Source organism: Nuphar pumila, chromosome 12 (assembly GCF_984573655.1).
Source record: "Nuphar pumila chromosome 12, dmNupPumi1.hap1.1, whole genome shotgun sequence".
NCBI lineage: Eukaryota > Viridiplantae > Streptophyta > Magnoliopsida > Nymphaeales > Nymphaeaceae > Nuphar > Nuphar pumila.
Genome location: NC_143260.1, coordinates 30258864 through 30283855, shown reverse-complemented (window position 1 = coordinate 30283855; position 24992 = coordinate 30258864). Strand labels below are relative to the sequence as shown.

The 24992-nt window shown below is 37.0% G+C and overlaps 2 protein-coding genes across 3 annotated transcripts; both read right to left on the bottom strand.

Annotated features, from left to right (window-relative positions):
- Positions 1 to 508: 508 nt before the first annotated feature.
- On the bottom strand, positions 509 to 10960 carry LOC149820494 (pre-mRNA splicing factor SR-like 1). 2 transcript variants are annotated; one of them, XM_089983554.1, is made up of 6 exons: positions 10868 to 10960; positions 10397 to 10659; positions 9742 to 10217; positions 9332 to 9412; positions 5876 to 5947; positions 509 to 1552 (listed from the first exon to the last, which is right to left on the bottom strand). In XM_089983554.1, the coding sequence occupies exons 3-6, from the start codon at positions 10027 to 10029 to the stop codon at positions 734 to 736; spliced, it is 1260 nt and encodes a 419-aa protein (XP_089839680.1). In that variant the 5' UTR covers positions 10030 to 10217; positions 10397 to 10659; positions 10868 to 10960; the 3' UTR covers positions 509 to 733. The 2 variants fall into 2 exon arrangements, with proteins under 2 accessions (XP_089839680.1, XP_089839681.1); XM_089983555.1 differs by lacking the exon at positions 10868 to 10960 and having other exon boundaries at positions 10546 to 10661.
- A 3386-nt stretch (positions 10961 to 14346) lies between these two features.
- Positions 14347 to 24494, bottom strand: LOC149820493 (prefoldin subunit 2-like). The gene is made up of 2 exons (XM_089982847.1): positions 24359 to 24494; positions 14347 to 15152 (listed from the first exon to the last, which is right to left on the bottom strand). The coding sequence occupies exon 2, from the start codon at positions 15149 to 15151 to the stop codon at positions 14690 to 14692; it is 462 nt and encodes a 153-aa protein (XP_089838973.1). The 5' UTR covers position 15152; positions 24359 to 24494; the 3' UTR covers positions 14347 to 14689.
- Between the last annotated feature and the right edge of the window lie 498 nt (positions 24495 to 24992).

Below are 24992 nucleotides of genomic sequence, written 5' to 3'. Positions count from 1 at the left end.
TGTTACATAGGACACACCAACTCATTGGAGTTTCCATTCTCTTAAGCCTGTTATGGGTTGGTTGGCGAATCTGGTAGTGATGGTGGTCCTCAGAAAAAAATTGCTTTTCCATACAGAATTCCAACAGAAAAGCCTCTTTTCCTATCAAAATTGGGTCACACCTCCCCCCCATGGAGAAGCACTTTCCCTTCTGACCAGCCTTTTTCATGGGACAGTGGCTTCCCTTGGGTGGGGCGTAACAAGAACCTTCTAAAAGAACCAACATTTTTACATGAAAAAGTGCAAACAGAATGAATTTAATCCAAATACAAATTCAAGTTTAGTTTAAGGATCCATATCCAAAAATAAAGTATAGGATTTGGGTCAGAGGTCTAAAATCCTACCAACTGAAAGATGATGCCCAAATGCCAGACAAAACACTTTTAGGTCATCTGGACCCAGCCCTTCAGGGCTAAATCACAGGCTAAGGCTGAGGCCAAATGCATGGAGACTGCACACCGTGCCGGGGCCCAGACAATATGTACTGTAATAATAATGCCAACTTGGGAAGCAACAATATGAAGTATGAACAATCAAACTTTAAAATTCTAGCATCAAACTACAGCAGGATTTCTGATCTGCTGACTTGAGAAAAATTCCTGTCTAAACAGAAGGTTTTCTTTCTAAACCAAAACCCATTTCCCACTTAGATTTTGGTAGTTTTACAAGCTACTAATGTTCCCAGAACAGTCTCTTACTTCCAAGTAGCACCACCCAGCCTGATGACATCTTCACTACTACTGTCCTTGACATTGTGGTTCATGCTGCTGGTACCTTTTCGGTCAGCTGTAGCGTCTCCATAGAGGTCCCGCAACTTCGCTAGATTACTTGAAGCTGAACTCTTGTCCCTGGGAGCCTCCTTGAACGGGCTTGAGCGAAAATCTGAACTGGCACTCCACACAGACGCATGAAGATTCTCACTGCGACTCCTACTCCTGCTCCTACTTCGGTTGCAAGAACTTGAATCTCGGTGCCGGCCCCGCTCTCTTCTCTCATAATCCCGCACACCATTTTCTCTCTCTGAATACCTGTAAGAATCTCTACCTTCATGATCTGCATATCGATCACACCCATGTCGCCTATCCTTGTTTCGCTCTTGGCCTCTCTCTCTCCCTCTGTCTCGATCTCGGTCTCTATCATGGTCTTGATCTCTCTCATGGCCTCTATCAGACTCCCGACGTTCCCTGGAATGAGCACAGTCCCTGTTTGAATCTCGGTCAGAACGACTATTGGGAGATCTTCGGTTGTCAGCACTTTCATGCAATGGTGGCAGAGTCCGACGCACAGGTGAGGAGTCCCTAGTAGATGTACGATGAGGAGCACGCTGGCCAAAGGACACAGACAAGGAAGCTTTTACTGAAGGTGGCCTTCGTGCAGTGTCATCATATTCATGGCGATTAGATGCCCCCGTGGTCCCACTATGTTTTGTAGGGAGCTTCAGTCTCTCAAGGTTAGCAACAATCTGGCGCATTACAGGAACCGGGATGCGAGGGAAGAGTGTGTCAAAGTAATACTGCATTTTTTCCAGTGAAATGAATCATTAGGACCAGTAAATTCTCTTTGCATTATGCATGGTGGATAATGCAAAAGAAAAAAAAAGGAAAAACTCGACCCCATAATATACAAAATATGTCAAGCAATAGTCCATTTTCCCCCAAATGTACACCTTTAGATTTTAAAGGTTTTTTATATGATCATTCGGGAAGCTATCATAATTTCCCCCTTGTGGGCAGGTTTTTTATATGATCATCGTCCTGACACATCCTTTCTAGTACCTTATTTTTCTGACCTTGACCATCATAATTTCTTGAAAACCTTTTAAGACAATTATGATACTAGCTTCTAACGAAAACTCAACTCCCTCTCATTCCTTGACTTTGATATTACACCTTTTACAGCTTGCACTTCTCCCGACATCCTTAGCAAAGAGGAAAGGCCAAAGAAACCACCCATCGAGATACTGTGTAATTCTTTATCCAAAATCCTTATCACTTCCCCTATCAGCTAGAGAGTGTCCATGCTCTTCTTATCCAGATGGCACGACCAATCTGCAGAAAAGATGATATGAAAATCTACATGGAATGGACCATGCTCCACCTCTAGATATATCATCTGACAGCAATTTTAGCGGCTGGTGAGCTTACTGAAGGATCAGCATGTCCTCGGTATCCTAACATTACAACCAAGTGGAGCTGTTCCAATTTCAGATGAAACTGTAGCACTAGGTATGTGGATCACTCCATACTGCACACATTTCTATTGCTTTATCTAAGACTTGAAATTATGCACATCACATGCAGGATAATTTCAGCACATAATGTCTTGATGAATTAGGAACCCAAACCGTCAAAAGAAGTGCCTAGAATAAAATTAGAATGTTATATAGAAGTGATCAGTGTGAGACAGCGTCAAGTAAGCATCAAGATTATTATTGTTCTTCCTCTTCCAACTGCAGATGAGTTGCACATACTTAACAATGTTAAACGATGTTTAATTTGGAAAGAGAAATCAATATTCTACTAATCATTGACAAATGTATAGATCAACTGAGATTATTACATCAAGCATACAGGAAATGAAGGGCATCTGGTACCAAGTTCACAACTTCAATTCTTGTTAAATGAACAAACCAAATTCAGAACTGTATCATTGTCCAAATAATATTGCGGGAAAAGGCAACAAATGCATATATTTAGAAGAACATTAAGGAAAGGAAATCCAATACCAAGTTCCTGACCTGCATCGTACAATGATGTGGAAGAAGGGAAATACAATCCAAACAAGAGACATTTAGTGATAACACAACCAAGACATTTTTCTCAGAGAGAACCAACACCATCAATCCAGTGTCTCTATGACTAAATGATCTCATCATATTAAGCACAACACATAGCAATTGGATCATATGATGATGATTCCAACAATTTGATCATATTATGACAATCCCAACAACTTGGTGGATGCAAACCTAGGTTACATGTACCTAAGTAAATTCGGTAGAGATAACTTTAGCATGTTCAAGAACCAGGTATAAAACTTAGTGTAACATATTTTGTTACCAATATTGACTATAAAATAACAAAATAACTTTAAAAACAAACAGTAATTGCACATTTAGGTGCCCACTTAGGTGCCTACGTGTAAATCTTAAACTCTAGTTTGTTTTGCTCCCACTATTCACTAAAAACTGTAATGAAATAGCAGAAAATATAAAAACAATGCCACTAATGACTTCACAAGATTACACTCACAAAAGTGCATATGCACAAATCCACTATAGGACAAAACAATAGCAAACAAGGGGTAACAACACAAGCACTAAGTGCATATAAAACATTAAGAAACTAAATAGAAAAGCACAAAATGTAAAAACATTCATCTTTATTGAGCATAAATGCTTAAGAAAAGCCTTAGTTACAAAAGAGGGATTCAACCCAAAGTTACCGGAAATGCCAAAGACATTGGGGAAGCGCGTTTTGGAAGTGTGAAACGTCGCGCTTCCGAAATGCGCTGGGAAGCGCAAATTTTTTTTGAGAAGCGCGTTTCCCATTTTTGGGAAGCACACTTCCTCCTTTTCCATTTTTTTGTATTTTTATTTTTATTTTTTTCGCTTTTTTCGCTTCCTAGGTAGCTTCTCAGACGATTCCTGATTCGCTTCTAAGTCGTCCCATGCTTCCCGCTTCCTAAATTTTTAAAAGTGCCTTACTTCCCGCTTTCACTTCCCGTATCGCTTCCCGCTCCCGCTTCCTCGATTGGCAACTCTGGTTCAACCCCTATTTATACACAAAGGGAGAGCATGAGACTCTATTGGGCAGCTCCCAACAGTCACAAATGCAACCATTAAGGAGCCCCCAACGACTTTATGGTCTTTTGACCATAGAGCCCATGCTTTTTACAAAAAAGAACAATAAAAAGATAAAAAAATAAATAAGAGAAAATTTGTTCCTAATGAACAATATTGTTATATGAGTAAAATGATAAAAATACCCCTAGAGGGTATTTGCATATTACATCATTATATATATGAATATATATACGTATATGTGTATAATATGAAACAAATATCTATGTATGATAATATATACATATATATATAAATATATATATATATATATAAAATTTAACACTCCCCCTCAAACTCACAATGAGATATACTGAAAGATTGAAAATATAACAAAAATTCAAAGAGAAGGATCCAAGTCTTCAAGTGTTTTCAATGGTGATCATCCCCAATCGCCTTCATCGGCTATCTCCATCTTCATGATGCATCGAAGATATTCCTTTTTCATCCATCGCATCTTTAAGAACTTGTAGAGAAAATAAAACACGTCCCAATTACAAAAAAAAAGGTATTTTAACAAAACAATTATGAAGTTTCAAAACAAAAAATATATATATATATATATATATATATATATATATATATATATATATATATTAAACAAGAATAACATTTAAGGAATTTTTTTTTAAGCAAAGTAGTCATAATTTTTAGAAATATTAGATAACTATTAAGAAAGATAGGAGGATCATACCTCAAATGAAATTTTTTTATGAAATCAAATTTAGACAACTATAAACTCAAAATCAACATATTTTTTCAAGAAACATAAATATTGATCATAAGAGAACTTAATCGCTAAACAATATATCAATGATCAAGAAGAGATAAACAATGATGTATTAATAATATTCTAAATTTTTAGAAAATCCCTTCAATTAAAATAAATCATCAATTTATATTAAAAACAACATGCATATAAAGTATAACACTAAAAAAGAACCCTCAAGAAAATAGGAGTTAATTAAATTTATGCATGCCACATTGTGAACAAAATAATCAATATGAAACACATATATATCCAACATGCAATTAAAGCATATTTAATGCACATAAGACGACAGTAAAAATAACTATTTTTAGCAATAAAATACACATAAAATGCATGATTTTAATATAAAGAATCAGCCTTCAATTACGAACAAAAAATGTCCACCAATATCAAGTGGACAACACACGTGTTTTCGTAAAAAACACTCTCAACACCCACAAAGGGGCACACACAATAAGGCTCACAATATAAATAATAAAATTTTATTAAACATCACAAGTATGCAAAAAATGTTTGAAATTTTTGTCCATAAACATCTTACGTACAAGAAAAATAAGTAGTAAAAGATTAGAAATTTCAATGAGAGATTTTTAAAAAACCACATAACAAAGATAATGATATTTGCAAATCAACACTAATTTGCAAAAAATATGAAGAAATTTAAATTCTCACAAATATCAAGAAGTGATATTTTGCAAATTTCAACAATAGTTTAGATAGAAGATTCAGCAGAAATATTTCAACAAAACATGGATGTCAAAAGAAAGTCCAGATAGAAGATTCAGCAGAAATATCAGATGACAATTGGAACTAATGAAGCTGAGGCATATTCAGTAACTAATATAGCGTGATAAGAAAACTAAATCTACAATGTGGATCGAAGTGTTTATCCGTATATCTCTTTAAGCACACACTTCTTCTATTCAAGAGCAACATTACAAACCTTACACTGTTCTGCAGATAGAGGTGTGCTTTCCTCGTCCACACCAACAATTGAGTGGTCCATCACAGACCAAAATCATTTTATTGCAACTGCTATTGTGAAAAATAAAATCCAGATTGAAATCATTGTAAAAGATCAATTTGCATAACAGCACTAGCCATGATAATGCCAACATTTCAATGAAAAGAAGATAGCTGGAACTCAAACAAAATTTACAAATCATCACACTTGGCTAATGCCACACCTGTCATAAATGGTCTCTGAAGCAGAGAGTACTGACCTGGCCAAGTAGCAGATCACGCACATAGACACCCATGGTAGTCATCTGCCCATCTGACCCTGGAGAAAATTCCTGTAGAAAACAAAATAACCTCAATATGCAGGCAATAACAACATTGACATATGAGATATGACCCTCCAGACTTCAGAATCTAATTATTAAGCAAATAAACAACAGTCTCAATATTAAGATCCTCTTTTCTTTGGGGGTTAGGCCAAGAGAAACCCATTCAGCATCAACAAAACTGAACAGAATATAACCAACTTACCACAAGAATGCATATGGATTATTGCTGTAAGAAAGGAAAATGAGACTAAGAGGGAGAATGACCAGAAATGGATACCATAACGACAAACTCCTCCATCAACAGAATAATTTAAATAAAGGGAAATTTTCAAAAATGCACCTAAAGTATTGTCATTAAACAAAAACACGCCTAAGTTTAGAACTTTAGATATTTAAAAAGACGCACCTAAATATTTTTGTGGTTAATTAAAAAGGCCCAAAGTTCACTTCTGTCAAGTTTAATGTTAAATGTGACCTAAAATTACCATTTCACTCCCAAATTAATGAATTTAATAGAAATTCATAATCTGTCATTTGTTTAAAATAACTATTATGTTTTATATTGATGGAATATACAGGATTGGAAGACATCAAGTTTACCATTCCTTATCAAACAGCCAATGGCGCTCCATTTACTCATATATTTCTTTTTGCTCAAGGTGTCATGCTTCTATGTTTCCGCTTCACGAATATGATATTTTCTGTGCATTTCTAATGATATAAAGTGTTATTCTTATTTTGGCATTTATAATTTCCATGGTTTTAGCCCTAATTAGTGAAGGACCCGAGAAGCTCTTCTGTTATGAGTCGGGTATAGAACCAATAGGGGATGCTTGGATACAATTCTGAATTTATTATTGTATGTTTGCTCTCATTTTTATTGTTTTTGATGTCGAAACAGTTTTTCTTTATCCATGGGCAATGAGCTTCGATGTATTTGCCCCTATTGGGTATATCCGTATTTATAGAAGCTTTCATTTTCGTGCTTATCCCAGTTGTTGGTTCAGTTTATGCATGACAAAAAGGAGTCTTGGAATGGTCTTAGCTCCTGAATATTCAGACAATAAAAAAGAAGGAAAGGGTTCCATTGAGACGGTTATGAATTATATATATATATATAGGGAAATAAAAATCTCCCCAATGGAAAACCCTCCCAAACCTCCCCAATGGATGTTTTATTGGATTTTTGGTATTTTTTTTTCAAAATTCCAACCGTACAGATGTGATCTATTTGTTTATTTTTATAGGAATCAGTTCTTGGAGCATTTGATTCCGATGCATGGATAGGTTTTTATAAGTTTCAAAATCAATGGCGTACAATTTTCATAAATTTTCGCGGCTCCAAATACCAATTTTTCTATCCAAAATTATCCAAGTGTCAATTTATAGTAAATCAATCAGACTGAACACATCAGTATGGTCAGAATTTTGAAAAAACACCAAAAATTTTCCATTGGATATATATATATATATATATATATATATATATATATATATATATATATATAAGAGAGAGAGACCTTTCTTGATAGATGTAGGTTTGGGGAGAAGCCTTGCTGGTTGCAAAAGGGGATGAAGGCTGCACAGCAATTTGGTATGGGGCTTGGATAGGTGGCAATGTATAGAAGTGGAAAGGCCAAGAAAGAGGGGAAACAAAGGGAAGGTGAGTTTTAAGGGGAAATTAGTAAATTTACTGTCTTAATTCAACTTAGGTTAGTGATAACATAGGTTAAGGAGAATTTTAAGGGAAAATTAGTAAATTTACTGTCTTAACTCAACTTGGGTTATTGATAACATAGGTTAAGTAGACAGAAATTTGTTTTTCGTTAATGGTGCAAAAATTTAGGTGCATTTTTTAAAATACCCAAAACTTGGGCATGTTTTTTATTAATGCCAATACTTTAGGTGTTTTTTTGAAAAAAATCCCTTAAATAAATAACAAAACAATATTTTCTTTACTCTCTGTTCAATTATTTCACAGAACAGACATTATGCCAGTTGTTTAAGACTTTAAGTACAAGATTGATGGGAGCATAAAGGCTCATATGCTTACCTCAAATGCATGGATTGACTTCTCATGTTAGAGAAACAAAAAAAAAAGTCTCATTTAAGTCACATGTAGATAAAATGTAACCTAATGGCTATGACCTACACATGGCCCTTTCGAATGAAACGTTTTCATCAGGGCATCGGATTTACGTGGAAATCTACCAAAACTATGAACCATCTAGGGAAAACAGGAAATTCAAAGGAAATGCAGGAAATAAATAAAAATACGAGAAATTAACTGAATAATAAAAGAAAGAAGTAACTGATATTAATTTCAACTGACTGCCAAACTCCCAGACTTCTCATCCTTTTATAGATGAGCAATTACAATGGTAAATATGAAATCTACCTAATCTGATAAACTCTAATTAAGATGACTTTCTAATCTGATAAACTTCCTAATTAGATATATGGATCTAATATAGATCCAATATCCAAATACAATCTATAAAAAAATCTAAACTAAAATATGGATCTGAAATGATCCAATAGACTCGAGTCACTCGGCTCTGCTCCCGCATCAAGAACCAAGACACAGATACAAGAAAATCACCACATGAAGAAGGACCTTTGTACGAGGACATGCCCTCGATCAATGTTCCTAGTTACAAAATAACATTTCTCTAGCTCTCAACAGTCAATATCAGAAGAGTATCATACACTGGAACACAATAAAATGAACTTCAAAATTTGCGAGGTTGACTAATCAATTTCATAATTAATGTCGCGTTCTGACATCTTGATAAAACAAACTTCACACTGATGCTATGCTTAAATTGCATTAGGAATTCATATATAACTGCATTCAAGAGTTTTCAATGTAATGCTAGAAACAAAATTAGACAACTTTAGGGTAAGATTAAAATTTAAATGTATGCACAACATCTAAAAAACAGCAAAAAGGTAGCACGATTTGGATCTCACATGAGAAACGAAGTTGTATCCCTCCAACTCAGAGTCCAGGTACCTCAACCAACGTGTAATAACCAAGTTGATCATAAGCAAGTTACTTCCATGTGCCACACATAACTAAGCAAGAAAACTCGATGAAATTCCTTAAAATGTAAAATCCCTTCTGCGACTGGTACATTAAGAAGTCCTTTAAAGATTTGATTATCTTTTCTAATAGACATTTGTTAATATCTATCTTTCTAGAAACACTTTTTGTAGTGCTCACCTAAGAGGATTGTTCACTTGAAACAATATTTAATGTATCAGATAGAAAAGTTCAATAGAAAGATCAAGAAATATGCACTGTATGGATGGACATAGTCACATATTTCTCTTCTACTGAAGTCTGAAATAGATGGCATACTTAGCAATTTAAAATTATGAAAGTACCTCATCATCTTTCACATAAGGTTCAAACCAGCCCCACAATGTCTTTGGCTCTGCAGCGTACCGAAGGTAGAGGAAACCAATCTGCAAGGTAGTCGAGTGTTGTCATACCATGGATAATCAAAAGTTGCAAGTTCCAATGAACATACGTAAACCATACATAAGCACGTAGTAAGCTAATTTGAAAAGGTGAACAGAAGACAGTGTTGTGCATCAATCATGAACTAGCATAACCACCAATAACATTGCCCATGATACCAAGAATGTGAAACATGAGGGTTGCAATGCAGGCCACTTAGAAGTCGAAAAAACAAACATGAGCATTCCTGGGAATAATTACTAATAAAACAAAAAAAATAGCAGATAATTGATATCAGAGTAGCATGGTGAATCGGCAATAGGCACATACTTACAGCTCTAATATATGGAGAATCAGGGTGCTTCAATAATCCATGCATTTGCTTGACGGTGAGCTTCATGGTAAAGAACTTGTACAAAAGACAAAATGTCGTTGAAGGGCCTCTGCAGTTTCCGGTCATCCACGGTTCCACATGATCGACTTGATTGTATATCTCATCGATAACCTCATGGTAAGTCTTCAACCTGTACAACTCCTTGAAGTAATCAGAGGAAAGAATGTTCATGCAAAGAACCTTCTCTAACAAAGAATCGATAGGTTTTCCAGATGTCTGTATCTCCATAACCCCCAGAAGAAACTCCTTCCTGCCTGAAAAGGAACGGACGAAGCCAGCAGAAACGCAGCACCGAGGAATAAGCTCGGTGCAACTCTGAATGGAGTATCTATTAGAAAATTCGCATTAACGTTGGATCAAAAATTACAAAGGAGAAGGAATGGACAAGCCTCTTCGCTTGTCGCCAAAGGAGAAGCCTGCAGAAATAACGCATTTTAGGCATTAGAAAATTCTTTTAGGCGTTAGAAAATTCCTTTCCCTCCCTCCCTCCCTCCCTCCTTGAGGATTACACGCAGTGAAGAAAAAAAAGCTACCAAAATCCAAGAAATTACGCAAACAAATGATTCTACGAATTATGAAAAATCTTAAGCATCACCAGTCCGATTCAAGAACCCGTCCATCAAAACCCTAAAATGCAAAATTCCAATGCGCGAAATCCGCTACCGCTGTAAGTTTGTACATAGTAAAAGGAAAGACGGGACCACCAGCATCGCACAAGGAGAAGACAAAAGCACCAATACCGACCTCTTTCTGAACTTCCACCCACAGAAGGAACAGAAGGAAAGAGCACGGTTTGAAACCCTAGAAACACTAGGAAAAAGAGACACCAAAAAACGAAAAGCCCCAATATTCCGAGCCCTGGAAATCCACGGAAACAACAGTTTAGCCAACGAACAGATAGAGGACGAACCGATCATCAAAATACGAACAAAAAAATTAACTGAAAAATTAAAGGAGGAAGTCTGCAAACCTAGAAACTTCCAGAGCGTGATTCTCTTAGTCTTACATGTAATAAATCAAGGAAAAACCAAAGCAAAAGAGAGAGAGAGAGAGAGAGAGAATTTACCTTCGTTTTGAGGAGAGTTTCAGAGGAGAGACGAAGAGGAAATGGCGCGAGCACGAGAGAGAGAGAGAGAGAGAGCAAATAATGGATTCAGGAATTTTAGAACAATGAAGGGATCCACCCTTATCGATTGCGCGAATGACGAGCTTGACTCTGTAATGACGGATCGACCCTTCAATTTTGTAAGCTGTGATTTGGTGTGTGTTCCTTACCTTCATGGGTGTTTTAGGCATTAACGTGCCCTACCGTCCCTTGTCTATAGGGCTGAGAAACAAGCCGAGCCGCTCGTCGCTCGGCTCATGTTCGGCTCGTAAAGAACGGGTTCAAACTCGTAAAATAGGCTCACCCATCTGAAATATGAACAATAGGCACTCGAGTCAGAGTAGATAAAAAAAGTCCATGCTAAAACCAGATCCGGTACACATTTACCTGTAATCGAAGTCGTATCCGGTACACATTGTTAAAAATGATGTTCTTGACATCTTTTTGGTTCCACGGATGCACCATCAAACGTGCCCTATGGCTGCTTTCATAGGCGGAGCGGGGGGGGGGGGGCAGAACTGGGCTGTAGCTCAGTCTTGCGTCACGGCCCAGTTAAAAATAAATAAATAAATAAAAATTTAAAAGCCCAGTCCTAACCCAACCCTGATTCCATATGAAATAGATTTTTATCCATTTTTGTAGCCCAGCCCTGGTTACAGCAAATAGTTTGATTTGTCCATATGAAATAGATTTTTATTAATAATTGTAGCTATTTTTTATTTTATCTAAAAAAAAAGGGGGTGTTGCCCCCGAACCCCAAACTATCACACCAATTTTTTTATTTTTTTTTGCTACACCCCTGTCCCCCCCCCCCCTCACATGAATCGTAGCTACGCCCCTGAGTGTTATCCTGCCTTGCACCCGAAGCAGATCCAATGAATGAACCCGAGTACTTTACAAAGTACTGGATCCATACAAAACGGAAGCAGATCAGGTGATGCTGAACATGAGCGTTTTTGCTCATGCCGACATCGTGGTCATCCGATTTGCATTTTAAAAAGCTCAAAAGTCAACAAAACCACGTGGCATTCATACAAAATGCAAACAGACGGCCACGATGTCGGCACGAGCAAAAACGTTCATGTTCAGCATCACCTGATCTGCTTACATACAAAACAGATAAAACCGTTGTTTATGTAACGATTTTCTGTGTTTTGTGATTTACAGCCAATTTCTGTATTTGTGTTTTAGATGGAAAATCACTACATGCTTTAGTGATTTCCTGTATTTTGAGTGGCCGCCAGTACTTTTTACTTGAACCCGATCACCTAACCATGCCTCCCCTTGTACCCTTGCACAAGAACTCGGATTTGGCTCCTCTCAGCACGGTTGGAACTTGTTCGAGTTCAAGCAAGACTACAACCTCGGTGAATGCCAGCAAGCTGAGCTTCATTAGGCTGTGAAGCTCGATTAGCCTAGCCGATATGGTTATTGACACTCTGCCACATGATTTGTTGATTATGTTTACGCTTGTCACACGATCTTTTGAAAATATCATGATTTTGACACCATATTTGAGTGCCAGATATTTTATATATATATGAAAAATAAAAACCTACTAAATTTTTAGTATTTTTTTTAATTTCTGAGCCCCAATGAGGTGTTCAACACAATTGATTTACTAGAAATTGGATTATGCATTTTGGATGAAAAAAAATAGTATTTGGAGCCTAAAAAATTTATAAAAATTGTAGGTTGTTGATTTTTGAAACTTTAAAAACCTATCCATGAATCAAATGTTCCAAAAAGTGATTCTTATAAAAACAAGCATATAAATCACATCCATATGGTCAGAATTGCGAAAAAACATGAGAAATTCATTAAAATCCAATAACATGTTTAATTTAGTAGGTTTTCATTTCCCTATATATAAGTAGGGGTGTCAACAAGTCAGATTTGTTTGGTGAAACCAGGCTCGGATTTTCGGGTATGGTATTGGGTCTGGACCCAGGTCTAATCAGACCAAGTATAGGAGAAACCATACCCGGACCATACCCAGTAAAATGCTATTTTATTATTTTTACATTGAAAATTTGCGGGTCTTAATCAAAACTCGTGTCAGGCACGGGTCTAGTATAAAATTTTATAAACTATACCCAGATCCATGTATTAATTGGACCTTCGGGTCTGGATCTGGGTCTTAATCAGGTCTTCTTATTTATCACCATACCCAGACCCTATAGGGTTTGGTATGGGTAGGGTATGGGTAAATCCAACCCATTGACACCCCTATATATATAGGTTATTTATGTACCAAATGTTAGTAATCACAGGCAATGCATTTCCAGTGTACGATCTTATACAAATGTTTAAAAATCGCGCACGTAAGAACACATCTTTTAGCAATATTTTTATCTTTTCATATTGTTGTTTCTTATTTTCCCTTATGCTTAATAATTCACGCATCCAAGCATCACTTCTCACTTCACGTCTCTGAGTCTAGGGCTGGGGAACACTTCAGCCGCTCATAGCTTGGCTCACATTCAGCTCATAAAGAGTTCGTTCAAACTCATACAGTAGGATCGGCAAGCTGAACATGAATACTAGGTGACCGGCTCGGCTCAGCTTGTTTAAGCTGGGTAAGTAGTAACAAATACATCTTAGATATATTTTACATCATATAATAGAGTGCAGAATAAATGATTTAAGCATTTGGTTTGCAACTGATAATAGAGAAAATATAATCTTTTGAAATCCTACTACTTTCATTTATTAAAAAAAAAAATCCTATTACTTTCAGCTCTGAAACAATGTAGCTTTCCTATAAACAAGGCAGCTCGAGCTTTGCATTTAACACAGGCTCATTATGATCTCAAACTCAGCTTGACTAGCCATAAGAATGAGCCATCTTAAAGACTTCAGCCTCGGCTAGTTCAGGTTGTTTGCCAGCCCTACCCGTGTTGCTTCTGGCGTACACCCCTCGCTCCAGTAACCATGGCCCAGACCCTGCCTTTTGCACCTCAATTAGGCTTCTAGTATCCCTTATGTGAACCTTGTTATCATAAATGGAAGATGCACATTCATAAAAGCAAGCAAATTTCATACTTGGTGTTGTGTTTCTCTGCCATCAAATGGATGTCCAACGCTAAGCCCATACCGGGCTCACGCAACCAAACCCGAACCATGCTGCAAACATTATCAAAATATTCATTGGACCATCAATAAGGGTAACTAAACAAGAAAAAAAAGATGCGTGATAGAGAATCTACATAAGAGCAGCATACCCAGTCTATGGTTCATAGTTAAGACCAAGTAGGTCTGGTTCTCAAACATGAGCCAGCCTAGTTTTCAACTTCAATGGACGTGATTCATACAGTTTTGATTTTGATGCATGTATCCAAATAGCATCTATCTAGAAACAGTTTAGACTCTTATCAGGTTCAACCAAGATACATCTATATGAGATTAGACTAGGAGCATAGTCTGCAGCATACGCAAAATAACAAGCAAATTTCCTTCGTTACAAAATTTTGATTGTCAATAAACAAAAGCATATTCAACAACCAACCTGACTTGACTCATGCACAGTTTTGATTTTGATGCATGTATCCAAATACCATCTACCTAGAAACAGTTTAGACTCACATCAGGTTCAACCAAGATAGATCTACATGTGATTAGACTTAGAGCATAGTCCGCATCATACCCAAAATAACAAGCAAATTTCCTTTGTTACAAAACTTGATTGCCGATAAACAAAACCACATTCAACAACCAACCTGACTTGACTCATGCAACTGAGCATTTCTACCACATTATAGAAAGATAATTCAAAAATTGTTATCAAGATATTACAGATCGTTCTTTTTCAGTGCTGGCAGGACCTACCAATACACCCTGCGCAGAGCCTTCCTTGCATACCCTGTCATCCTGCGACTCATTATCAGCTTTCTTTATCCTGATCTTGTATTTGGTTTCAAACTCAACTAATGTTTGCTTCTTTTTCTCCAAGCCTTCATTAAGCTGAGAGATTACCTCTTCTAGTCCCTCCTTGTTGCGCTGAACAGCAGGCAAGACCTCCCTTATCGTTCTTTCAACCAGGACGCCACCAATCATCCGGTAGCACCGTCTTGATGGGTCAAGTGGATTAATTGCATTGATCACAAGCGAGTGCTCACTGACTTCCATCTCTAGCTCTGTTATCTTTGAGTATAGCTGGTTAATCTCTGATCTCATGACACCATATGCATTGGCAATAGCCTGCTCATTTGCCAGTTCTCTTTCTGTACCATCTTTATCAGCCATGCTGCCAAAGCAAAATTATACAAACAAAGAAATTAATGGCAAGAGAACTGAAACCAAAGCAAGCAAGAGACTTGAACAGGGACTTATGGAACGTATGCAAAAGAAAGAGCAACAATGCCAAAGCCCAACTATCAAAAATTTCAATCCAAATGATTCTAGTACAAAACCATGCAAAATCCAACAAATGGGAATATCTAACCCATTAGATTAACCTAAACTCTTTGGCCCAACAAATTGACCATTTAACTGACAGGACTGAATAAATGGTGATCGAATGACTCCCTTCAAGGACATTGATTAGAAGATATAATAAGATAATGCATAGCTATCATTCAGTTAGGTCACAAAAACTGAACAGATGCATTCAAGTTTCAAAAAGACACAAATTAAGAAGCTAAAGCTTGTGCCATGTCCATGGCCAGACATGCATATTTAGTAGAACATCATGCCTTGGAACACTTCTGTTATTAGACATATCCAGTCGTCTCACATAATCCATGATGATGATCAGTGAAACAACTTGTTAAGATATCTGAAAGAACCTGATCATTTTTTTGCCAGATAAGAATCATTAATCCTGGCTGAATAGAAGCAGGTAGGCCAAATTTGAATCCTGCATCGAATGGCGCCTTGAATTTGCACCTAGTTCTGGCTTATAACAGAGTAACTAGAACTTAAACCTGAATCCAGAACTAATATTTGACTCCTCCAATTCGGATCTGATACAAATCCAGAATTTCACCATGATATATGTCCATCAGGATCCAACCCATTATACTACCCTAGTCACTTTACAGAGGTATAAAGATTGTTTCCTTTTACTGGGAAAGGCAAAAAACTTATAGAAGAAAGAACAGGAAGAGGTAAAAATAAGGGGAAGGAGTGGGAGAGTACTCAATCTTCTAAAACTATGAAGTAAAGCATCTCCAGCTATGTATGAGTTCTTCAAAATGTCCAATGTACCTGAAATAAGGATGGTTTCTTCAGGGTGTAGTAATATACACTTATAGTAAGTACATATTTCCATAAATATTTTGTCTTTATACTCTGTGTGCATGTGTATCTGCACACGTGCACATATGTGTATGTGAAGTTTTGTTCAAACAATTCGCAATATAAACAATAGTCAACCATATCCCCGATATTTTAAAAACATTACGATATTATCGGGAAAAAATATTTTTTTCCTAGAATTCATGAGATTAACTAATACCATTGCACCTCAGCGATGCACCTATTTTTCCTCCACTTTTAGCATCCCCCATCTAATGTGATTGATTAAAAAGAAAACATAAAAGCATTTCACAAATCACAAGTTGCCCAAAAAACCGTAAATGCATAATTTGATGCCCAAAGTCCATCACCTCAGGCTCACAAAGAGAATAAAAACGAAAAAGAACTGTCATAGGGATTACTATGACCTTTAAGTGCCATAGTGTGTCCAATGTTGATATCACCTTGTGCTGACAAAGGAGACCCATTCTAAGTGATGTGTCTAGTTGGCATGGGATAGTCATACATGAAAGGGGAAACTGGATAAAGGAATATAAAATCTTTACATAGTGAAAAGCATGTTCACGTGTGCACACACACACACACACACTTGAACTCTATTAACATCAGTATGAGTTTGTCAAGAGCAGAAGTGAGTAGCAGATATTAAATCTGACAAGAAGGAGATTAAGACAGCATGCAATATAACAGTAACAATTTTGTGCTGATGAGTGTAATCTAGAGATGTTATCAATCCTGACATGCATTTGTCCTCTAGGAAATTACTGAAATATGAATCACAGATCCCCCTATCTCCTTTCTTGGTGTAATGCCCACACCAGATTCAATACAGGATCTGAGATCTGAGGCATTCAAGCGCATGAATGCCACTGCGATCAATAGTGACAAGTGACAACCAGGTATGACTGAAGAACGTTCTATTATATCATTTGTTTGGTACCAATGTGATGGTTGCACAATTATTTCTCTGCTCAGATGTCCTTAGCATCATAATGTTTGGCCAGATTTCAATTTGTATGAGTCTTGTTATGATGTAATGAATGCTGAAAGGTTTCTTAATCCACATACATGAGATCACCCTATGTGAGCAATACTTAGTCAAATCAATTCAATTAGTTGGGATGGGAATGAAACTCATTTCTCAATTGACAAATTAAATGAAACAAGCATCACCTAAGAAGAGACCAACACCACCAATTCCCACCTATTCTGCACTGAAGCTTAGAAAGGGAACAAGAAAAGAAAAGCATCATTTGAAACCCTGGAATTACTAGAGGAAGGAAACAACCAGAAATGAAAAAAACAAAACAACCTAGCATTCTAAACACTAGATAAGGCAAAGAACAGAGAGAAGATGAACCATGACAAAAACAGGAGCAATAAGAGAGCCATCAAAATCTACAAATGAACACGGAGGAAAAAGCACAACAACAACAACAACAAAACAACAACTACGCCTTCATCCCAAACAATTGGGGTTGGCGATATGAACCAACAAAGAAAATCATTCTGGGTCTTCCACATGAATCCTTCTCCTCCAATCATTTCTATCCAATGCCATGTCCTTGGTGAGGTTCAAAGCATTCATATCCTATCCTATCATCTCCATCCAAGTCTTCCTAGGCCTACCCCGACCTCTTTTAACTAATATATTTTCCCATTTCTCCATCCTTCTAACTAGAGCATCATTAGGCCTTTGCCGAATATGTCCAAACCACCGTAAACGATTCTCTCTCATCTTATTTTCAATGGGTGCAACGCCTACCTTCTTATGTATCTCCTCGTTCCGAATCTTATCTTTTATTGTATTTCCACACATCCATCTAAGCATACACATCTCAGCTACACTCATTTTTTGAATATGATGTCTCTTGGCAGCCCAACATTCTATACCATATAGTAAAGCGGGCCTAATAGTCGTCCTATAAAACTTTCTCTTCAATCGCAATGGCATTCTACGATCGCACAACACTCCAGTTGCACTTTTCTATTTCATCCACCCAACCTTTATCCTATGATTTACATCTCCATCAATTTCTCCATACTTTTGAATGATAGATCCCAAATATTTGAAACAATCATCCACTGATATTTCTTGCTCACCAAGCTTTACTACACTCCCATCACTACTTCGTTGCTTACTAAACCGACATTCTATATATTATGTCTTACTCTTACTCAACTTAAAACCCCTTGCTTCCAATGTCTGTCTCCATAATTCTAACTTAGCATTAACCCCAGCTTTAGACTCATCAATCAAAACGATATCATCAGCAAACAACATACACCACGGCACATTTTTTTGAATTGATCTCGTAAGCTCATCCATCACTATAGCAAATAGGAAAGGGCTTAAAGCAGATCATTGATGTAACCCAACCGTTATAGGAAAATTGGTTGTCACCCCTCTACAAGTGCGGACATTGGTTACTACTCCTTCGTACATATCCTTAATTATACTAATGTACTTGAGAGAAACACTTTTCTTCATCATTGTCCACCAGAGAACGTCCCTAGGTACTCTATCGTATGCCTTCTCCAAATCAATAAAAACCATATGCAAATCTTTGTTCTTCTCTCTATTTCTCTCAATAAGTTGTCTAAGAAGATGTATAGCTTCCATAGTTGATCTTTCAGGCATAAAACCAAATTGATTCTCCGATATCATGACAATCTTCCTCAACCTAGACTCAATCACCCTCTCCCAAAGTTTCATAGTATGACTCATGAGTTTTATACCACGATAGTTTGTGCAATCTTGTATATCACCCTTATTCTTATATAGAGGCACCAAAGTACTCTTCCTCCACTCATTAGGCATCTTATTTGTCTGCCAAATCTTGTTAAAAATATTTGTCAACCATTCTAAACCTTTCTCTCCCAAGCATTTCCAAGCCTCAATAGGTATACCATCTGAGCCAACTGCCCTTCTTGATTTCATTTTCTTCAAAGCCTCTACAATTTCTTTCATTTGAATCTTGCGCATGAAGTCACGATTCATCTCATGAAAAAGAATGGACAAGTCTCCAAGATCCTGAGCATGACTTCCATTAAATAGCTTATCAAAATAATCTTTCCATCTCTCCTTAATCTCCTCATCTTTGATACATCTAACCATACCCAGATCCCTCGATTTCCTATCTCTCATCTTTGCAAGCCTATAAATATCCTTCTCGCCCTCTTTGGTATCCAACTTGTCATAAACCTCCTTATATACCTTATCCCTCGCGTTTCGAACTACTTTTTTAGCTTCCTTCTTTGCTATCATATACTTCTCCAAATTCTCATTATCACAACTCTTACTTAGATTTCTATAACACTCTCTTTTAACCTCAATAGCTAATTTGACATCATCGTTCCACCACGATGTATCCTTACCTAGCGGTGCACCGCCTTTAGACTCACCCAATACCTCCTTAGCCACCTTTCTCATGCCACCCGCTATCTTATTCCACATTGATTCTGAATCCTCCTCGAGACACCAATCAGCTTCCTTAACTACCTACTCTACAAACATTCTTTGTTTAGCTCCTTTCAATGCCCACCACTTAATTCTAGGATCTATCCTATGTCTATCCCTTTTGCGGCATTGTCTAATTCTAAGATCTAAAATTAAGACTCTATGTTGTGTAGCTACACTTTCTCCCGGTATAACCTTAGAATCGATGCAACAACCCCTATCTCTCTTTCTATGTAGGAAAAAATCTATCTAACTCGTATTAACCCCACTTTTAAATGTTACTAGGTGAGACTCCCTCTTCCTAAACCAAGTGTTTGCTAAGATCATATAAAATCCTTTCTCCACTTTCGTTTCTTTCTCCTATACCATAGCCTCCATGGATACTCTCAAATCCATCCCTACTAATGCCTACATGTCCATTGAGGTCACCGCCAATGAAAAGCTTTTCTCCATAAGATATCCCTTGTACTACTCCATCTAAATCTTCCCAAAATTGACGCTTAATAGAATCATCTAAACCTACTTGAGGTGCATAAACACTAATAATATTAATAATATCCAATTCTTGGAGCACGATTCTTCTGCATAAAGATCAAATTGAATAGAAATCAAAAAGAGGGGGAGGAACTCACCTTCCTCGTGGGCCATTTCTGGGAGGAGACGAAGGGGAGGAGATGGCGCTGCGAGGAAGATAATCAAACAAAGAGAGAGAGAGAGAGAGAGAGAGAGAGAGAGAGAGAGAGAGAGAGAGAGTTTCTTAACTTAAAACCCTCCAACCGATATCATAAATCTCGGTATCAGGATTTTCTTGGGTGGAGATCTTACGAGAAATTAAAACTTCTTGATAAAATATCAACAAATGTTAAATATTAAAGTATAAATACATTAAAAAGTTCAAAATTTTCAAAAACTCAAAACATGTACATTGAGTCTGCGTTAATATCATGATCTGATATTTTTGGAATTATATCAACATCTGAAACATCAAACAAAAACTTTGATATCTTCAAAATGTCATTCATATTTATAGGCACCATGGTTAAGCTAGACCAGTCACGACCCATGTCACAAAGACAGCCAAAAGGACATGAGACACGCTATTTTTGTGCAATTTTCTATTATGAAGAGTATACAAGGGGGACACAAGATGGGGGCAAGTTAAAGTGTCCCTGTGACAGGTCACGACTCACGAGTTTGATGAAAGTCTGATCACAAGGAAAAGTAAAATTTATGCTTAGGTTTTATATATATATATATATAACACAGAGAGAGAGAGAGAGGGTATGCATGGATTTATATTTGCTACAATTTAGTGTACCTACAATTGGGTTGGAATCATGAAGCAAGTTGTTTTGACACAATCTAACCTCATAGATGTGTCCAGCATGCCTTATTTAATAGGAATCAACTCTTGGATTATGTTTTTTCAACAAAAAAAACATGTTTTTATGAGTTGGAAAAAATCAGTACATTCATAGCCGTTGATTTTTGGATTTCCAGAAAAACCTGTACATAGGTTGGATTCCGGCGATCCAAATGCTGATTCCCCCTAAATAAAACACGTAGATCACATCTATAGTCTTAGACGTGATAAAAAAAAAACCAAAAAAAGGGGTCCCACCACTTTGCTAAGTCAATTATATTTACAATTGACTAGCAAATATATTCCCGGTATGCACGGTTTAGGCCTGCACGCCCTTAGTACACTAGTGATCAGGGCTGAGAAACAAGCTGAGCCACTCGTGGCTCGGCTCATGTAAGATCTTGTTCAAACTAGTAAAACAGGCTTGGCAAGCTGAACATGAACAAAAGGTAATCGCCTCGCCTCGGCTCGTATGAACTCGTTAAGTACTAAAAATTATATCTTAGATATATTTTATATCATATACTATATGCAAAACATATGATTGAACTATTTGGTTTGCAAAAAATAGGTTTACTGGCAAATCTTATTACTTGTAGCTCTGAAACTAGGGTTGGTAACGAGCCAAAAAAACCAAACAGAGCATGTTCAAGCTCAACTCATTTACTAATGGACTGAGCTAATGACTTGGCTCATGCATGTGTTTAGCCGAGCCGAGCTCAAGCGGATGTCCCTAAACAAGGCGAGCTAAACATGAACAACAGGTAACTGCCTCAACTTGACTTGTATGAGCTTGTTAAGTACTAAAAAATATATTTTAGATATATTTTATATCATATACTATGTGTAAAACATATGATTGAACTATTTGGTTTGCAAAAAATAGGTTTACTGGTAAATCTTATTACTTGTAACTCTAAAACTAGGGTTGGCTAGCTGAACCTGAACAACAAGTAATCGCCTCAGCTCGACTTGTATGGGTTCGTTAAGTACTAAAAATTACATTTTAGATATATTTTATATCATATACTATATGTAAAACCTATGATTGAACTAGTTGGTTTGCAAAAAATAGGTTTACTGGTTATGTAGTCAAAAACCTCGACTAGGTCAGGCGTAAGTAAAATGCCTAGGCTTTGCAATTCCTAGGTAGGTACCATAAAAGGTACCAATTTTGCCGACTAGGCACCGACTAAGGCGCCTAGTCGGCAACTAAGCTGGCTCCGCCTAGGCATGCCCAGTTTAGCCATTTATTACTTATATATATTGTTATTTTTTTGTATATATATAATTATATATACGTGTGTGTGTGATTTGTTATGTGAAAATCATGAAAACATGCTTAGTTATTATATATGTGTGTGTGTGTGCGCACACTACTTTGCTTTTGGGATTTTTTCTGTGAAACATTGAAAGCATGCACAGTTAATTTTAATTGATTATGTTTTTTATATGTGCGTGTTTGTTTTTTATGATTTCTTCTATAAAATCCTGAAAGCATATTTAGTATTATGAATTATGTAATATGTTATTTATATATGTATGTGTTATTGTACTTCTGTGAAAGGTTGAAAGCATATTTTGTTGATTATACTGAATATGTTATGAATAATTGAAATATATATATTTGTATGTGTGTACAATTATATATACGTATATTATGGTTATGTATATTAATATATTTTGTAAAAGCATGTGTAATTTTGTACTTGTGTAAAGAAAACATTTTATTAGTAAAAAAATTAAACATATTTTTATGTATATTTTTGTGTACTTTTTATATTTTAATTGGGGTACCGACTAGTCCTGCCTAGTCCTCGACTAGTCTTTTGAGGGGTCATACCACCTAGTGCTTTTGACTACATAGTTTACTGGTAAATCTTATTACTTGTAGCTCTGAAACTAGGGTCGGTAACAAGCCAAAAAAAATGAACAGAGCATGTTCAAGCTCGACTCGATTACTAATGGACTGATCTTGTGACTTGGCTCATGCATGCATTTAGCTGAGCCAAGCTCAAGCCTCCCTGAACAAGATGAGCTAAACACAAGCTGCTTGTGTTAAAAAACAATCAATGTTTCTTATACATGGAATATATAAAAAGCCAGCTTAAACTCAGGCTCATTATGTGCTCGAAGTCAGCTTGGCTTGCCACAAGAATGAGCCAAACTTGAATAAGTTAAGCTCAGCTCGTTCGGCTTGTTTACCAGCCCTATCAGTGATAGGCATTGTTTTCTGGTGATCCAACCATAAGGATGTGTCCAGCATGGTCTCCTAGTTAGGAACTGACACTGGTTTGTGTTTTTCAATAGAAAAACATGATCTTACAATGTTTGAAATTAAAAAATATATCTTACATTTACTAGAACAAATGTTTATAAGATGAGCCCAAGAACTCCATATACCTGGCTAGACGAGTTGGCAAAAAGGTGTCAAAGTTAAAGGGGCGTCACGAGCTTGATATTCATGGTGAACATTCTTTGCCACGATTCCAAGCTGGGAGCCTGAGGGTACTACCGAGGGACCTAATGGACCTTAAAAGATGTACTAGAGCTGATTGGATTCACATTCATCTTGGACACGGCTGATGAGAACTACGGGTGGATATCGGGCGGACCAGCCCGTAAAGGCCTCACCAGTTCGACTCCTTTGAGTAGCTGCTGAGAGCCTGGCCGGATCGGGCTTCTTGGACGGTGTCTCATGTCTGTAACCCGCCGATAGCCCGACAAGACCCCACATCCTTTTGAATGGACTTGATATGCCCAAGGGGCAAGGGGCAAACTGCACCAAACCCTACCAAAACACATTGAATAAAAAACCCCCCACACCCTAAATCGTTATCCATCAAAATCAAAATAACAATAATATATGTCAAATAATAAATCTAATTAATCAAACAAACAATCCCCTAACCTCAAACCATCATCAAAATAAATTTGATACAGGACATAACCACGAAATCACAAACCCCCAAAGCCGAAACCAAGCAAGTGAATTAATCAATCACTAAACCCTAAGCCAATCAATCCCCAAACCTCAAATCATCATCCAAAAAATTCTTATACAGAAACATACCATGAAATCACAAACCCCAAAGGCTGTAACCGAAACCCCTAAACCAAACAGTGCCTAAATCCAAACCCCTAAATCATGATATCAATGGATCTACCAGAAGAAGACACATAAAACACACACACACACACACACACTATATATATATATATATATATATATATATATATGTGTGTGTGTGTGTGTGTGTGTGTGTGTGAAACCTTAAAAAAAACCACCAAACAGGCAAACACAATCTTTAATAAGCAAAAAAGGAAAAATCAAACAACGAAAGAGGGCAAAAAGTGAAGGGGAACGTACCTGGCCTGATGAGGTGATGCTCACCGCCGGACGAACCTTCCTCGGTGCCGGAAATCGTCGGACGGCTACTGTCCGGCTAAGGTACTCAGGGGCGGGGGATGAGAATGGAAAGGGACGAAGAGAGCGGCCGGGCGTCGGGGTCGGGGATTAAAGGTCTTTTTTAACCTATTCTGCACTTACGGCAGAAAAGGCGAGGATGCAAAACCTAACCCGATCCAATTCGAGCAAAATCCTCAAAACGAGACCCGAACCCGACCCAAATAGGAACAGGTACCCAAGAGCCCATCCGATGTTGGCCCGTTGGTCACCCCTAATGAGAACCGAGTTATACCTTGGCTTAGCCAGAAAATGAAAATGTTCATAAAATGAACCAAACACCAAGCTCTTTTATGAAATGACACATGGAAGTTGTAAAACGATTTTAAGGTACCTAAAATTCATGAAAATTTAATGTAAAAAAAAAAATTGAAATAAGGATGTGCTTGCCATAATCATTCTTCAATGCTAATTGGGTAGCAGATCAAGTTGAAGAACATAGATTGTAAATTTATTCTTGTGAGCTGAAATTTAATGTTTTGGATCAATAAGAATCAAGAAGCAAAGATTATTTTTCTGTTGTTGAGAGGGAAGGAAA